Raw genomic sequence first — 17,853 nt, forward strand, 5'->3', positions numbered from 1 at the left:
ACCCTAGAAATGTAAACCACCTACTCTTATACGCTCCTTCCTCTCTCTCTCTCTCTCTCTCTCTCTCTTTCTTACAGCTTTGTCTATGCAAGTATAGAATAGAACCATAAATTAATTGTTCATTGATTTATCCCTTCCTCCCAAATCTTTTAGAGTTGGAAGTTGGTAAAATGGTGAAGAGGAAGTCTAAAATCGGTGAAGTAGTAGAGTCTATGTAAAGTAATTTCTTCTCTTATTTCTTTTTTTGCTCGAGGCTTCTTATGAATGAACGATTATGATTGAAGGCTTGGATAGAGGCTTTTAATTGGTGGATGAAGCGAGTCAGCAATTATGTGTAAGATGGAGATGATATTGTTCTTGATCCAAGGATAAGGGGTAGAGAAATAAGGAGACAATGAAAAATTCTTAAAATTTGGCTTCCTCCTTTTCTCTGTTTGCTCACACTACTCTCTAAAAAGAATGAGCCACACCAAAAAGCTCTCTCTCACTCTTCATCAAGAAGAAAAACTCTCACATCTTTGTTTTCTATCTTTTTTCACTCTTCTTTGAAATTTTCTCGAGCCATACCAAAGAAGGCACCAAAAGGTCTCTTTAAATAAATAAACTTGTCACTGCTAAAGAATAAGGATAAGACTTATCCCTGCTAAAGAATAAGAATAAGGCTTATCACGGCTAAAGACTAAGAATAAGGCTTATCACTGCTAAAGAATAAAAATTTTTATAAAATATAAAAAATAGAACCTTAAAACCTTTAAAACTAACCAATGAAACAAGAATCTATTAGATTAGGACTTAGAATTTCAACGTTCCAAATGCAAACAACTTAATAAGTGTTCGATAATTGGTCATCACCGCCACGCTTTCTCGTCTCCCTTTTTGCCTTCCTAAATGTTAAAGACTATCTAATAGGAAACGCCAAAGTTGGTGGCCGTCTTCCTTTAATCCTTATCCAAGTACAATAATAGGAAAACGCCGCTTCCAACGGCGCGCTGGCTTGTTACGTGGCAAAAGTTGTCAGGTGACAGAAAAAAAAAAAAAAAACCCCACTTTCTTCGCTGCCTCCAACGTAAATAAAATGGTCGACCACTCTCCCCACGAAGGCCTGCGATGGAATCAAAGGCGGCGGCGATGGAAGAAGCAGCGGCGAGTGATCCGTCCTACCCGCCCCTCTTCCGCCGGCCCAACCCCGGCTCGAATCGCGAGGCGGACCAGCGGCCGGCTCACGGTAACCCGGTCTTCGACGTCCCGGTGATCGATCTGGAGGACCTGGACCCGGTCCGGCTCGACGAGGTGTGCCGGGGTGTGGGGCTGTTCCGGATCGCCAACCACGGGGTTCCCTCGGCCCTGATGGACCGACTCCTGGACCAGTCCAGGGGGCTCCTCTCCCTTCCCTTCGAGTCCAAGCGAACCCTGTTCTCGGACCCCATGTCCTACATCTGGGGCACGCCGGCTTTGGGCGCGAAGGTGGCCAACCTCAATTGGGTCGAAGGCTTCCACGTTCCCCTCGGCCAGCTCAAGTCCAAAGGACACGATTTGGACTCCCAAGGCTCGGCTTCTTCGTTCAGGTACGGCCGGCTCTCCGACTCCTTGTCGCTGGTTTAGTCGGACACTTGGGGACTTTTGAGTAGGATAGGGCATTTAGCTCCTGTTTGCTTGTGGGATAGCAAATCCTGGATTAGTTATTCCAAACATTCACAAATCCTAACATTCAGTAAAAAAAAAAAAAAAGTGGGGGTGTTTCTTTCTAAGGGTTTTTTTTTTTTTTTTTTCAGAGATACTCTCCAAAATATCAAATTTTATACTAATATCTTTTAAAATTGATATTTATATGTGTATTATTGTAAAATATATATTTTTCTATTCTACCATTTTTTATATTTATTTTTGTATATGTATCCATGCTGGCCGTTAAAAAATTAACGATTTTAAATTAAAATAATTAAAAAATTTTTAATAGATAGATGCATAAAAAAAAACAACCTAATGACTGCGATGGAAGACAAAAAAGTAATTTTAAAATTTTATTTTATTTTTGATTAAAATAAATATATTTTTTATTAACAGTGAACCGTTATATTAGGACATTTATGCAAACATAGTGTTTTATGAGGGTACAAAAATAAATATATATTTTAAGAGGTTACTCATGTAAATTTAAATTTTAAGAAGGATATTCATGCAAAAAAATTCTTCTTTCAAATATAGAATTAGAGATACGATAAAAAAAAGTCTGGGGAAAAATAACAGAGTGAATTAACCTTTGTACGTTATGATGCGATGGAATTAGGCCTGATATCCCATTTTTATTCTGTCTCTCGGATAACTTTAACAGCTTAGAAAATTATTCTACTATCGAATTAGTAAAATAAGCCGAGCGGGGCCTTAGGATTTAGAACAAAAGAAACTAAAAGGAAGTTGTGGAAGAATTTGTAGGTGAAAATTCATTCAAGAGATATCTGGTTTGACAAATTTTATATAAAAAAATCAAAATAAATGAGTTTTATGAAAACAATTACTTGATTATTTTTCATGCCATAATTGACATGTCATGAAAAATAAGTTTTACATCATCACACCAATTCAGCATTAGACCATATTCTCAAAATAAAAATTAATGCCACAGTACAGATTTAGGGACCGCATTGCACCAAATCCAACCAATTCATACTCTTGATGCTGTAAATTTAATAACTTCATTTGATTTAGACCATCGAAACACGCACAGTAAATGTTTGTTATTCATAAATGAGTCAACAAAGGGAAATGAATATTCCAAAGGTAAAAACGGAAAAAAAAAAAAAAAAAAAAACTAGACAAGAGTTCAAGAATTATTCAGGATTTTGTCTAGTAAATTTAGGACCAAGCTCGTCATAACAAAAAATTAATAAACAAGTAAGACGACAAGTGCAAAAAATACACAATTCAAATGGATCCACAAATTTATCGAAAGTTCGGTAAAAACTCGGAGTAAAACAAAATCGATGAATTTAGAATTAGTATATATGTTTAACTATTCTAGTTTAGACTGTTTGGTTCATCATCATAGTATAAAAACTCAACCACTATGATAACAAAACTTCCTTAAGGGAAAGGAAAGTAGATGGAGAGAATGAACCCTATGTCTTCTTTAAGATAATTATAATGAAAACATACATAATTAATCTTCTCCTTCTCTCTAACATGGTTCATCTTTCTTGCAAGGTGTTTGGCAGATGAATATGGGAGGCACATGGCACGCATAGCAAGGACTCTTTTTAATGTTGTGGCTGCCAATCTCAAATTGGATGCTAAGAAGGCAGCTTCTTACTTATCTGAATTTGATGGCACATTTGTTCGAGTCTATCGGTATCCATGTTGCCCTGAAGCTGATAAATATTTTGGGATGAATGCTCACACAGACAGCTCCGTTTTATCCATCTTGTGCCAAGATGAGTTGGGGGGCCTGCAAATTTTTCATGACAACCAATGGTTTGACGTAGCACCAATCCCTGGCATGCTTACTGTAAATCTCGGAGACATGATCCAGGTGACTTCTATAATCAGATTATTGCTACAAAAGTAATTCAAATCATAACGTTTCAAGTCTTAATGAGGTTGTGGCTTTGCTCTAATGACGTTTCAGGTTTTTGGCAACGATGAGTATAGAAGCGTCAAACACAGGGTGCTGACAAATAGAAGCAAAGAGAGAATCTCAGTGTGTTATTTTGCTTTTCCAATGGAAGATGGTCTAATTATCAGCTCCAGATATAAGACATTTACTTACAGAGAGTGGAAGGCCCAGGTGCTAGAAGACATCAAAGCCACCGGAGACAAAGTAGGGCTTGCGCGATTCAGAATCGGAGATCCAAGCTAAATCCAATGACGAGACTAAATTAAAAAGCCTGGATTGCAAAAATATTGATATGTGGCACTTGCTTGGTCACATATTGCATGTTTGGAAATCTCAATAAGGCATTTTCTTGGATTATTGTGAGTTGAAACTGTGGCACCACGTTGACTCTAAATAATTGATAAATATGCTGAGAGACCATTCTTATGAAAAATTGATGAGATCCCATAATGCATAGCATAATTGTAAAAGAATTGTTTAAGTGTGAAAAAGAGCACCTCACGCCAAGCAAGACAACATGGACAACAAAGTGATTTAGCTCCTAATAAAATTATGAAAGGTTTTCATGAGACCAAAGAAAAAATATATATCTACAACTGCATAGATTCCGTTTTCTCAGAGAAGACGCTCCACGTAACTCCATGATCGGTACGTGGAATATCTGTTATCACAAAAAATTAACCTAGTTCCCCATTAAACTATGAATTACAAGTTCACATAGGGAGCAAGAAATAGCTACGAGGTCACCATAAAAAATCTGTCGAGAAAATTATAAATAACTTTTAGGTAAATAACAAATTATGAAAGAGTTGCTCAATTGCTAGCTTCATATATTGGTGACTGAATGGTTCTGCAATCATGATACGTTGAGAAAGGTACTCAGGAAAGTGGAGACTGGCCTTCGTGACCGGCGCCTATATAGCAGCACTCTTGAAACGTTGGACCCAAACCGTGGCCACGAGAAGACAGGACAGGACACGGCAACGAGTGACCGAGAACCAGTAGATAAGAGAAAGTGGAGGCAAGTGCACCCACTATAGATATGCAAATTATTAGGATCTCGACTTTAGAAACCTTCGATTGAGACATTCACCCAATGACGAAACGAGATGCACCATTGACCATGAATTAACGGCTCAAGATGGTTGAGCCTTTTTTTTTCTTTTCCTTTGGTTTTTTTTTTTTTGGTACATGATGGTTGACCTTGTTGCACGTACCTAGAAGGAAATTGCGACGTACCCCGCCGTGCGTACCGTCCCTACGTGGATCGCATTATTTAGATCGGTCAACTCTTTCCTCCAATGCCCCTTTAACACGTGGCCTCGACATTGCTCCCGTACTTGCCTCCTACAAAATGGTGCACCTCCTCTTCCAATCTGTTGTGAATACCGGAGTCTGGAGGAGATGGATTCAGGGCTACGTTGCTTTCTTCGTGATTTGTGTTTCTTCTTCTTTCTTGCTTTGGCTTTAACAAGCAACTTCACTTTAGTTTCAGGTAGCTCTTTCTTTTTTATTTTATTTTATTTTTATTTTTTATTTTTTCTCCTTTTTTTTCCCCCTTGTCTCTGGCATATTCTGAGGCCTACTTGTGTCGTTCTTTTTTTTTAACCATGCAACATTGGATCTTGTCCATGTTGTAAACCTAATTTAAGCGTGCAGTTGTTCATGGGAATCTCTCTCCGCAGCTGTCCTTCAACTAGTCACTAAATCGAGGAGATGTGTGCTAAGATCACAAACACGCAAATACATATCTATATGTATCTAAGTGAACTAGCGAACGACAGATGGGCAGCTAGCTGTCCACTAAATTTCCATGCTCTGAAGATATGTATCCTAAAGCCAATACTGAGTTTCGACTAAAAGCCGGCCTACGATCCAAAGAGATTCATACGACACACTTTGTAGTAACTTTCGAGCGAACACTCAAACATATCAAAATCTATCATATATTGCACGCAGATTCGACTTTAATGCTAGCCTCAAACGCATCCCTAGAACCTGGACTTTAGCTGCTTATATAACCAAGATGGTAGTTGGATTTTATTAATTGTCATAGGATAGCGCTTTCTCCTCCTTCTTCTTCTCTTTTAGTAGCAGATGTCATGGGACAGCGTCATGCATGAGAGCGCTTGACGAGTTTGTTTCCGTCTGAATGGTTAAAGCAGGAGAAGAGGCTTGGGCGGCAAAAGGGGAGGCACGTCGGTCTCTCAAGGTGACCACCAACGACTACAGCGACCCGCGGGCGAACCAAGGGCACAACCCCAGGGTGGGCCGAGGTGGGGGCAGGAAGTAAGTTCAAGTAACAAGACATCCCAAGAGCCGCCACTAGCCGTCTGATGCTGGATGGATGGATGGATGGAGGAAGCCGGTTAAATATTTTACAGCAGCGGTTACTTGGTTATCTTCTTAATGTTTGGTAGTTTCGTAAGTTCGTAGTATTTCATGATTAATATGGGAATTCTGCAACTTTGGAATGGTGAGGCACATCAATAAGACTTGGGATTTTTAGTTTTTGTTGCTTTCAAAAATCTGATAATCTTTGATTCCATATCTAAATTTAGCTATACCCGGAATTTTTTGAATATTTACTGTAAAATAAATATCCACATGGATCTTCATATAAAAGTGGGCATTACGAGTCCATCCTGTTGGTTTTCAGCTTTATTTGCATCTCATATCTTAATTTGCAGTCCATGATTTTTTAAAATTCAGCGAAATAGCGAGCTGAAATTCCTTTTTTTGCAGCCACTGCTAGGAAATTATATGGAGTTATTATTATTATTTTTCAAACCATAAGCTGTGTTATAATAGAACCAAGAGTAAAAATAAGCTGCGATATCATACAAGAAATTATCCAGCATGGTTCGTTTGCAGGATTATAAGAGAAATTAAAGGTTTGTATGCATTCATACCACTTAATTTAAAGCCGACTTGCCTTGGCCAGGACAGCAGGTTTAAAGCTTGCAAACCCTGTGATTTCTCTCGCTGTCACCAAACTGTTGATATCGTAGGTGCCTTCATATGAGAAAATAGGCTCCAGATCACAAAATGCCTGAAACAACAAGATTCTAGGAATCAAATAGTCTTTCAAGAACAGGCTCTTGTTGGAGCACTTAAGGTTCCCTACCACATCAGACATTACAGAGAAATGGACCCAGGTAAAATCCATAAAATTTTAAGAGAGTAGTCAATACATAGATATGAAAAGCTCCCACAACTAATTCCCGCCCACCGCTAGAAGGCGACAAGACAATAAATAGCTAGATATAGAAAAGATCCTATAAATTGACTAGAAAGTCGGGAATTTACACAAATAATGAATAACTAAGGTACCTAGAACATGATGAGATTGATCTAAATTAGATTTGTAGTCTGTCCATATAACCGGTTCATTTGTCACAAAACACCATACCTCCATCTTTCATCCAATGATTAGTCCATATCATCTGCTAATGAGTGATAAATGGTAGTATGGATTCATAAGGAACCATCCCTTCAAAGGTCAATGATATGTAGCTCAATAATTTGACCCTGTATAATTTCTGAACTATTTTTAAGTAAATTTCTTTTCAAAAGAAAACTGAAAGCACCATATTTCATCAAGCTCTGTCCCTAAGGAACTAAACTGCAAACAAAAGAATGTACGCCAAACAAAATTCCAGATAAATCTTTAAAAAGGAATGACAATACTTCATAGGAGCAAATCGAGAGAAAAAATCATTAACATGTTAAGCATGATTATTGCAATTAAAAGTTGCATTCTTCAAAAAAATAAAAAAAACTTATAGATAAATTATGGCTAATTTAGCATATTTTTGTTTCCCAAAAATTTTGGGCCTTCCTAGGACAAGGAGATAACAGGATAAGGCATTATGAATGATTTTTTTATATAATTTTCAAGAACAGTTTCATGATAGTTAAACAGACCGAGATATTCTTTTAGAATTTCCCCGTTTTCTCTTTCAGTTTAAGAGATTTCATGCACTTAAATTTCCTGAACATGCAAAATGCAAAAATTGAAAGTAGATGGTTTTTTTTGGTGATAAAGGCAGATGCTACATCAATTGGTGCAAACCAGTGATGTGTAAGATTCAAAATTTAAAAAAAAAAAAAAAAAAAAGAGAGAGACAAGAAAACTATAGACAAGAACTTCCTGTACCTTGGCAACTAGAAAATCAGCCAAGATTCCATTTCCACCAAGTAATTCTCGACCAAGAGAGACAGTCTCCCTTGCCTTTAAGGAAGTCCATGCCTGAAGAACAATAGTGCATGATTCCGGTGATAAAGATTGTTAAGGATATTAGTTCTAATAACAACAATAACAGCCAGAAAGAAGTGTCTTGCTCATACGCAACCTTTCCCATGCTAGCATGACCTGGAGTCATCTTTCCAGATTCGTACAATTTGCATAAGCGCCAACCAACAAGAAGCATTGCTTGAATATTACCAAGCATGCGAACAAGCTTTTCTTGGTTAATCTGAAATGCTGCCAATGGAGCTCCAAATTGCTTCCTCTCTTTCAGGTACCTATTTCATCTGACCCGTTAGAATGTACCATGCATATAAGATATGCAGACACCAATTCATTTTGTTATACCTGTGACACATATCAAATACGCCCATTGATATGCCAATAGGTTGCCATGCAACCATAACACGTGAAACGGCAAGGACCTGCTTCAAGCAAGCAGATATAAGTGGCCCAAGTAGCAAAAAGTCTTATCTACGAATATTGAAAACGAAATGCAATTTCTGGGTCAAAAGCATAAGGAGGACATATATGGAGAAAAAGAGAGAAAAATTTATGAAAAGAAAAGGTGAGGATAAGCAATTTCGGCATGGACAACATTGATGTTGACCAACTGAACTGATAAAATCCATTGCTTACCTTCATTATAACTATTGATTTTCCTTGATATATATTTGGTCATCAGAGCCCCTTTTTTCTAGCTATGAATTCACGTCCTAGACTACCAATCATTCAATCTTTTTAATAAAAAGTTAAAAATGAGAATATTTGTATGTCAGAGAATATTCCGATTAGTCATGATGCAAGCCTCATTTATATTTGGCTTAATGGGCATCCCAAGATTAGGTTGGTCTTGAAGCCTATTCTATGACTACCAAATCATCACCCATGAGAAGGTCAATAAAGATGGAAAAGGACGGAACTCCACTCAGACTTGTTACAAAAGGCAAATCTGCTGATTTGATCACAATTCGGGGATCAAAGCGTACTGAGTATCACCTGAAAGCTCTAAATAAGGCCTCAACTATGTATACAAAGAATGGATGATGCAGGAAAAGCAAAAAGATATATTTTCAACAAGTGTATGAAGAACAAGAATTCACTTTTAATTCAGGTAATGAGTTAAATCATTATTCTCATCCTCTTTTTTTTTTGGTGAACAATAGTTGTAAGAGATATAATTTAGAAACTAACCATATCTGCTACTTCTCTTTAGTTGAACTAGAAAGAAAGGTCATACTAGGCTCCAGAGGAAGGCCTCGATGGAGTCATACCATTTAATTATCAACCAAAACAAGTCAGAATATAAATCACGTTTCGCAATACCTTGTTTGTGTCCTTGAATGAATTAACACCTGGCAACCTGTCTTCATCAGGAACAAACACTTTCTTAAAGAGAATATCACCATTCTGAACAATCCTCAGACCGATTTTGTTTTCAATTTTTGTGACCCTCAATCCAGGGGCATCTTTCTTCACAATAAACCTGCAAGCAGTAAAAGAGGCTGTAAGCATTTCAACAAAAAAAAAAAAAACAAATGGTATCTTAAAATGTTTCAGTTCCTTAATACAGGATAATGAGTATGAACTCCAAAACTTTTTTGCACAAAAACAAATTCAAGAGCTCTTTTGTTTCACTGCTGGAAACTTTGAAGCCACTCGCATACAATTAAAATATATAGTAAGTGCAGTACAATTTACCCATTTATCTGGTTGGTACTTGTGTTTCTAGCGAAAACAACTAACACATCAGCAAAGGTACTGTTTCCTATCCATCGTTTTTGGCCATCTATCATCCAACCTCCTGTTACCTGTTCCACCACAGGAATTGGCATACCACAAATACTAAGCAATTCAAATTGCACACATAAAGAACGAAAGCAAATTGCAAGTACATAGTAAAAAATCATATCTAGTATAAGTTGGTATAACTTGTCAATATAATACTTAAGTATTGAACCTTCGTGGCAATGGTTCTCAAGGAGCTTGCATCACTTCCATAGTCCGGCTCAGTCAAAGCCTGTGATATATAACTCGATTAATGGAAAACCAAACTGATTCTCACTCAACATATTAATATAAGTATTTTACACTTACCCAGCAAGCAACAGTATGCAACTGAGCTAATGATGGCAAGTATTTCTGCTTTTGTGCCTCTGACCCACACAATGCTATTCTTGACAAAAAGGAACAAGATATGCCAAGGCAAAACTCAGTTTTCAAAAATTTGTTCCTCAGCATTTTCATGAAACTAAACAATGGCCATAAAATCTGGAATAACAAACTGGAATTTTTACCAATAGTAAGCATTGCCAAGGAAGAATGCACCAAAATAAAGGTTGAACAGCTTGCATCTACTCTGGCAACTTCTGCCGTAGCAATAGCACTTCCAGTAATAGAGAGCCCAGGGCACCCATAACCCTGTGAAGAACAATGTCTAAAATGCCTTTCTACACAATTTTAAACCTCAGTGAAGGATGAATATGGAACAGTACCTTTATAGTTCCGCCTGCGAGACGCAAGGTAGCAAGCTTAGGAATTACATGAAAAGGGAACTCTGCCTTCTCCCAATACTGAAGAAACAAAGCTTGTACTGATCACAAATATAGAAGCACCAGCACCAGAAATAGGTGTCTTACAATGCAAGAGCTTAGATATTGAAATAAACAAATAAGCAAGAAAATATTAATATAGCAACTAATAAATCTAAATTGGCACTTGCAGTTTGATCTAGTCTGCATTACCTGAAACTCAAGGCAATTTTTAGACATAGGAAGCAATACCATATAACTTATGTTTGGGTTTATTACACAGTCGAAAAAAGCAACACAACCTTTTGGGATATAACTAGCTCAGTACAGAAAGAATGCACCAAAATAAAAGAAGAATGCACCAAAATAAAGGTTCGTCGTCTTGGAACCGGATCCCGTATTGGTGCCACACTAGCACAATATTGGTACGGTATGATATGAAATTTTTGTGGCGTACCGAGTGTAAGTACACCACCCATACCAGGTACCGGTACGGTACGCTCCATACCGTTCGGTTTGGGCCGGTACGGCGTACCATGAAGTGAAATACTCTTTTACTTCACATGATGAAAAAAAACTGAGTACAATAATAAATGTTAAACAAAATAAGCTCACAACCAGTTGCACTCAAATCAAGAATTTTCAACTGTACTCTAAAGCATCTTTTCATAGTAGTCATCAATGTCGTTCTTGGTTACTTTATCATGATGTTTTAAATTATTCTAGAAGATATTACTATAATTTCAGAAACTCATGGATTAAATGTTTACAAGAAAATTATATTCACAGGCTATCGACCCACCTTAGTTGGATCAGAAAAGGAGCAAGAGCAGTAAGTGTCAGCAAAATACGATCATTGATGCATTATTACATATCTACAAGCTCAATTCAGTGACCTTAAAAACATTATACCACAATCTTTGTCCACTTTGATGTTTTGAGTACCAAGTTTCCTGTCAAAATGATGGGTAATGTCTGATATGCTAATGGCTTCAGGTAGTCTAGAGTGGTGCTTTTTTTCAGACTTTCTATGGGAATGACTATGCCCTTCTTATTTGACATATCCTTCAATGAGGTGGATTCAGTTACAGAATGAAATAACCTGATAGAATCACTTTCGAATCATCCTCGAAAGTTCATAGGCTAAAGAAAAGAGATTCAAAAATAATGGACCATCCCATAATCATATTTCAAACAATGCGCATGATTCAAGAATATTAATTGGTTGCAGCAGCAAGAAAAGTTCCTGGGTTTTAATACTACCATGAATTACCAGATCTAGAGTCAGAAAAGAAGGTTTATATGGGTGCTATTAGCATTCAAATCCATGTGCATATGCATTTATGTAGATAGTGTGAAAACAGTAGCCTGAATGAGGTCACAAAACATAGAAGTAGAAGTATCTCCAGCAAATAAGTTATGATGAATGTTGTCCTAGGCAAACGGCGTATGGTACTTTGGAAAACATTTGGTACTTTGGAAAATGCATGAAAAGAAGAAAATTACCGCTGCCATTATGGGAGCAACTTCTTTTTCCATGACCTCTCGGACTTTTCTCCGCAAAGCCTTTTCTTCAGGACTCAATAGGTCATCAAATTGGTAATAATCTGATGCTGCAAATAAGAGATTGCAAGCCCATTATGTTAGCATGAAGTTAAATAAGAGAGTGGAACACAAAATGTTGATAAAATCTATTTACATTTGAAAAGTTTATAAGAAGTGATAGGCCCTTCTAAATAAAGGATAGTGGCTTTCCCATTTGATCTAGTATAAAGTCATCCAAAACATCAGTTTAACATAAGTCTGGGAATTATTGTAAACTCATAGAGATCAATGTATTTCAACATAACTCTTATTTTGTTGCATTGACCCTTGCTTCTTGTATCATTCCCCAATAAAAGGCAAGCAGGGAAAGATCAAATATTACAAAGTGGTCGTCAATGAGGCGAAACATTGAAACGTAATAAGAATCCTAATTTAGCAGGCCTTGTCTCATCTATACGAGTTGAGTGTATAGGTTATTAAATGAGCATTAAATGTAACAACCTCATGCTATTAGCCCCTGCCATCTACCATCTGTGAATTAATGCCTAATTCTTAGCCAAGTCAACTCTGGCAAAGAATGATGCCCATCATGAAACCTAGAAGACCAGTTTCAAGAAGGAAATGCTACATGTTGGTTATTGGCATTAGTCTCTCATGAGAGTAATGTGTATTAACTATCACATAAATAGTACAAAATTTGAGGTTTGTATTAATATAGCAGCATGGTAGTGTCTTGCCATGTGTATGCTGGGGATAAAATCTTGCAAGATTTTGGTTAAGTCCCATATTATGCTCAAGTCTCATTTGAGTGACGGTTGTATGAGAATGAGAGACAGCATCGATGTGGGCCAGGACTTGGAAAACCACATCATCTTACATGAAATAAAGTCAGTGGCTGAAGGTAGACAACTATGATCCATGTCACACGTTTTCCCAAAAGATGATATGGACAAAAATAAAACTATTTTCAATTCTTGAACTCAATATGAGACCAAAAGAGACTGCTTTTCGGAGCCCATCTCAACATATATACATCAAATGAGATTTCTATTAAGTCAGAATCATATTGTCTCAGGAAAAAATGAAGACTTAGCCCCTACTATTATTTTGGGCTTAACAGAGAATGTTAACTACTATTTATCTCAGTTCTATGCACTATCAGCTACTTAGTTTTTTGCTCTTTTATGAGAAGAGTTCCAGATCAAATCTTGAGTGGGAGGAAGGCTGTTGATGATGTACCTTGATTGGGGAAGAAAGAATTTTTTAAATGGATTTAATTCGTTCCAAGGAAGGTTCACTGAATAGGTACCAGGGGGTCATATAGACTGGCTACTAGTTTGGTACGGAATCATACCGTATAGACCCAAGGCACACCGAAACCAAGGATAGGGAGAGAGGGAGGAGAGAGGAGGGAGAGAGGAGGATGGGATAGGAGTACCCCCGACCAATACCTCGTCATCGTTTGCACCAACGGTAGAGTGGTGATGAGAAAGAAAGTGGGAGAGGCGGTGGCATGGCGAGGAGAGAAGAAAAAGGGATGGTGATTCTCATCGTCATCATTATCATTGGTGGTAGTAGCAGCCATGGAACCCTAACCCTAGACAAGGGAATCATAAGAGAGGGGAGAAGTCGTGAGAGGCAAGGAGGATCACGAGAGGGGAGAAGAGGGTTATAAAAGAACTGAACCTAGTTGAGTTTTAAAATCGGCCAAAATTACTTGAAACTGGGAAAAATTAAACAATTCAGCCCGATTTGGGCCAATTTTGACCTGGGACCGAATCAAGTTACTATACCATCTCAATCTAGCCGGTTTGAATACACCCCGAACCATCTGGTTTGGGAAGGTTCGATAGTCCTTGGTTTCAGGTCCAATCACAATAGATTCTTGGCCCAATTTAATAGGGTTTACGCCAACTGAAATAATAATATTTAGGACGAGCAATATGGCATTGAATTGGAATCTCAACCAATATGTGCATATAGGATAACTAGTTCCCTTTTGAAGGTGATCTCCAGTAACTTGAGAATCTTGGTGCTGTAAGTCTGCAGCCTCCTTCAGTTCCTCGTCCTCCTCCATTCCTCTCCTTAAATGAATTAAAGGCTTAAATTGCATTTCCCACGCATAAACAAAAGTTTATACAAATATATAACAAAATCCAAACACCCCCACTTTTAATGAAGTAGCCAAATAACACAACGAACCCTTACATGCAATTGTCGATAATCCGTTAATGCATTCTTAAAAGAGTAAATTACAATAAATTTTTTTTTGAGGTTTATGTTTATTATACTTACAACCAATAGTTTGTAAGACCTATACTTACACCTAGTTAAATTAACGACGTTAGTAAAACCATTTACCTCATGTAAAAAGTAGAAATTATCCTTGAGTTGGAAAGAGAATATACATATTTTCTTATATCCTTAGCTGGTTGTTATGTCACTTAAGGTTATTTTGGTCATTTTTGAAATTTTTCTAATGTGGCATTTTGGGTCTCATTTAAGGTTTACAGTTTCACTAATATTTTGTTAAGGTATGAGTTAAAGTGTTGTATAAAAATAAACCTCAAGAGGATAAAGGTAGGTTTTTCAAACTATTAGGTATAAGTGTACTTTACCCCTAATCTTAGGGGGTTTTTGTAATTTATTCTTCTTAAAATTTCATGCAGTCTTTATCTATGGTCTGCAACATTGGTGGAGGTAAGGCAGTGAATATTATAGTTATGTTAATGTTGCTTCTGAAGAACATGCAAAAAAAAAAAAAAAACTATGCCCTCCATTTCATAGGCTAAAAGTATTTGCAAAAAGATTTCAACTTTTGACCTTGACCATGAAATGCAACTTCACATTTCATTGAGCATCTCAAAAAATAAGACTTAATTTTCATGTGGGATTCACAATTGAACACAGAACAGCATAAAGAGTGTCATGCCAAAGCCCATATATCAATTATTATGTGTTGATAATGCTGATAAGTGATAATCATAATTGTCAGTAATTAGCATAAACTATTGAGTCTTGACAATTACCAATCTTACCTGATGGAGGAAAAATTGATGCAGGTGTTGCCTGAGGAAATGCAGCAGAGATATCTAGTGCTGGCAATCCAATATGCGAACTCTTGACTTCCTTGAAATGATCACCTGATGTGTAAGTAAAAAAAAAAAAAAAAACTCTTCAGTTGACTGATTATACATGGATCAGTAGCTTGGTCACTCAAATATTATATCATGAAACAATATTATAACTTTACTGCAAAATTGAGCATCACAGATTTGACTCTTTTTTTTTTTTGCATAGAAAGAAACATGTTGACACCAAATAATAATAATCTCATAGCTATAATGTCCTCAAATCTGACATAGTCTGACTCCATGCATGATGATACAACATTTTTGGTCAAATTGGGAAGTCATGTTCATGGCCACACCCAGGAATCACTTGATGTTTGTGCATGGGACAACCAGGTCACGAATCAGCTTGTCGTATTTGTTTTTATCTCAAGAATAAATTTGCGAAAAACTGTCTCTTTGATATGCAGAGGTGAGCTAATTATGCAGAGGTGAGCTAATTAAGGTTAAATTGCATGCAGATAAAAAATGCGAAGACAATCTCCTCAATTGAAAAGATGAAGATCTATGTTTGATGTAGAGATGTTTCTATTTTGTTTCTCTTCTCTGGCCCCTCTCTAACAAGTATAACTGCTAACACTATAGAATTCCTTTGAATGTTACTTAGTAGACACCACTTAATCATTTCTCTCACTTCGATCAAAAGAAATCAAGCAATGTTCCAGAGACCAAGCTGCCTAATGCCAATGAAATCCCTTTCATAATCAGTTTAAACCTTCCATTAATTATCCTCAAATAAAAACATTAGCAGTCCTGCTTTAAGCTTTCACCACAGGGCTTTCCCTTTAACTCGCTAGAGGATTTGTTTGTAATAGGGTGAGGAATTTTATTTGGACCGCTTAATGGGACAACTTTAACAGGACAATTGATAAGGCATGACTTTTGCATCAGCATAACAACATTAGCTAGGTGGACAAAACTTGCATTTTGGTATCACATACGAGGCTAGTCAATGACATGTTGATGCAAGAACAGCAACAACACATCGCATTAAGTGTTCCGCCAAGAACTCTCCTTTTCTTATCAATCACCTTTGCCAATGTTCTGGTGATATCCATCTTAGTACTGGAAAAACCAGTCCTAGTACCTGACAAAACCAGGACAGAAGACCAGAAATGGTTCCTCAAATCATTAGTTGATTTTGGTGAATGTCGAGCTGATTTGACTCGAAAGCAACAAGAAATTTTCGCTGTTGGTTATCATTGCAATGATGTTTCCGACAAGAAGAAACTTTTTCTTCGGTAAAATCGATGCTATTACAAGTTTTCTTCCCAAGAAACGAATACCTGAATGCCTTTAAGCCCCTCTGCTTCAACAAAGAACACTTGCCCCAATTAATGTCTATAAATACATGAAAGATATAGATAATCTAGTACTTGTACTTTCCCGATCAAACGATATCCATTAACAATTAAATTATTCGATAGTATCCGATCGAAATCGCAAGCAAATAAAAATCTAACGAAAAAATAAAACAAGCAATGAAGGCTAAGGCATCAAAGGATGCCAAGAGAAGTGCTTCTTATGAAAGCAAAGAACGCCTGACCATGTTTCGGAGTCGAGGTGGCCATGGCTGGAGCTAGGAGGATGGATCGAAGACCACGATCTCGATCTAGGGCTTAATTAGATCGCGGGAGAGGAGGAGGAGGAGGAGGAGGAGGTCGCGAAAGGATTTAAGAAAGGGTCCGGTGACTTGGGATTGGGCACGATGAGCGAGGATGACGATATCAAACGAACATGAAACGCCAGCGCTCGTGGCGCGTCGCCCCTCAAGCGGTCAAGCCTATCCTCGACTTTCCGTGTAACAAACGCGACGGCGACGACGACGCTCCCACTTCGCGGTAGATTTGATGAAGCCCTCTGTCTCGCATGGTCACGAGCTTGGGGCTTGGGCTGTTCGGCGAGTGCATAAAAATGGTCGTTTGCTCTCTCTGAAAGAGCTTTCGGCTGCTTAGTTTACTGAGATAATGATGATTGCCGAAAAGTAATTTTCATGGTTTTGAATGTTTAATCATATAGTGTAGCAGGTCATATCCATGTATTTTGGATGTTTGAATGGGTTAAAAGCTATTTCCCACTTTCAAAACAGTTGGGTCCACAACCGTGGGATATGTAGCGCTCCAAAAATACTTTTAAATAAAATAGAAGTGTTTAATTAAAAAAATTAAAAAATTATTTTAGTTTTGTAGAAAACTAAAACAGCCTTTGGAGATTCTCCGAAAAAGCACTTTTAGCCCTGTTTTGAGTTATAAATTTGTTTTCTTTTTACACCAAAATACCTATATAAAATAGAATACTTATATAAAATAATATTATTAATATATAATGATAATAATTATAATATTTTATACTTTTATTATTATATTGTACTATAAATATTATATTATATTATATCATAATATATTGATATATTATGTTATATAATATAAAAATTATGTTATATTATTATATTATAGTATATAATATTATATTACTATATTATAATAATATTATATTACATTACAGTAATATTATACTATGATATATATTTATGTATTAATATGTATTATATTTTATTATACTTTGTTGTATAATACTATGCAATATTTTTTACGATCATTTTGTTATACCAAAAGTATTTTCTTAGTTTATTTACCAAATACATATTAAAGTCTCATAGCACTTTAAAAATATAGTTACCAAATAATAAATAATTTTTTTATAAAACATCTATTTCAACAGGCTATACTTCAAAAAATTACCAATAGCTCTACCAAATGAGACCATAACATCCACCGCAGCAGAGGT

The 17,853-nt window shown here is 36.7% G+C and overlaps 2 protein-coding genes across 2 annotated transcripts; one reads left to right on the plus strand and one right to left on the minus strand.

Moving 5' to 3' along the window:
* Nucleotides 1–1,007: 1,007 nt before the first annotated feature.
* On the plus strand, nt 1,008–4,043 carry LOC103711117 (gibberellin 2-beta-dioxygenase 6). Its single transcript, XM_008797135.4, has 3 exons — nt 1,008–1,565; nt 3,202–3,526; nt 3,623–4,043. Exons 1-3 carry the CDS (start codon nt 1,108–1,110, stop codon nt 3,851–3,853), a joined length of 1,014 nt encoding a protein of 337 aa, XP_008795357.3. The 5' UTR covers nt 1,008–1,107; the 3' UTR covers nt 3,854–4,043.
* A 2,316-nt stretch (nt 4,044–6,359) lies between these two features.
* On the minus strand, nt 6,360–16,882 carry LOC103709481 (acyl-coenzyme A oxidase 4, peroxisomal). The gene is made up of 13 exons (XM_008794844.4): nt 16,613–16,882; nt 14,974–15,078; nt 11,897–12,003; nt 10,355–10,432; nt 10,157–10,280; nt 9,957–10,030; nt 9,820–9,879; nt 9,561–9,670; nt 9,186–9,345; nt 8,208–8,284; nt 7,966–8,137; nt 7,770–7,862; nt 6,360–6,662 (listed from the first exon to the last, which is right to left on the minus strand). The coding sequence occupies exons 1-13, from the start codon at nt 16,635–16,637 to the stop codon at nt 6,531–6,533; spliced, it is 1,317 nt and encodes a 438-aa protein (XP_008793066.1). The 5' UTR covers nt 16,638–16,882; the 3' UTR covers nt 6,360–6,530.
* Between the last annotated feature and the right edge of the window lie 971 nt (nt 16,883–17,853).

Source organism: Phoenix dactylifera, chromosome 3, assembly GCF_009389715.1.
Source record: "Phoenix dactylifera cultivar Barhee BC4 chromosome 3, palm_55x_up_171113_PBpolish2nd_filt_p, whole genome shotgun sequence".
In the NCBI taxonomy this organism is placed as follows: Eukaryota; Viridiplantae; Streptophyta; class Magnoliopsida; order Arecales; family Arecaceae; genus Phoenix; species Phoenix dactylifera.

What these genes read in the sequence shown, in the direction of transcription:
- LOC103711117 (XM_008797135.4), top strand. Translation starts at nt 1,108, where the DNA reads ATGGAATCAAAGGCGGCGGCGATGGAAGAAGCAGCGGCGAGTGATCCG. An exon ending in GGCTCGGCTTCTTCGTTCAG is followed by an intron (nt 1,566 to 3,201) that starts GTACGGCCGGCT and finishes CTTTCTTGCAAG; the next exon opens with GTGTTTGGCAGATGAATATG. An exon ending in ATCTCGGAGACATGATCCAG is followed by an intron (nt 3,527 to 3,622) that starts GTGACTTCTATA and finishes ATGACGTTTCAG; the next exon opens with GTTTTTGGCAACGATGAGTA.
- LOC103709481 (XM_008794844.4), bottom strand. Translation starts at nt 16,637, where the DNA reads ATGGCCACCTCGACTCCGAAACATG. An exon ending in TGCATACTGTTGCTTGCTGG is followed by an intron (nt 9,880 to 9,956) that starts GTAAGTGTAAAA and finishes TATATATCACAG; the next exon opens with GCTTTGACTGAGCCGGACTA. An exon ending in GTATTTGATATGTGTCACAG is followed by an intron (nt 8,138 to 8,207) that starts GTATAACAAAAT and finishes CAGATGAAATAG; the next exon opens with GTACCTGAAAGAGAGGAAGC.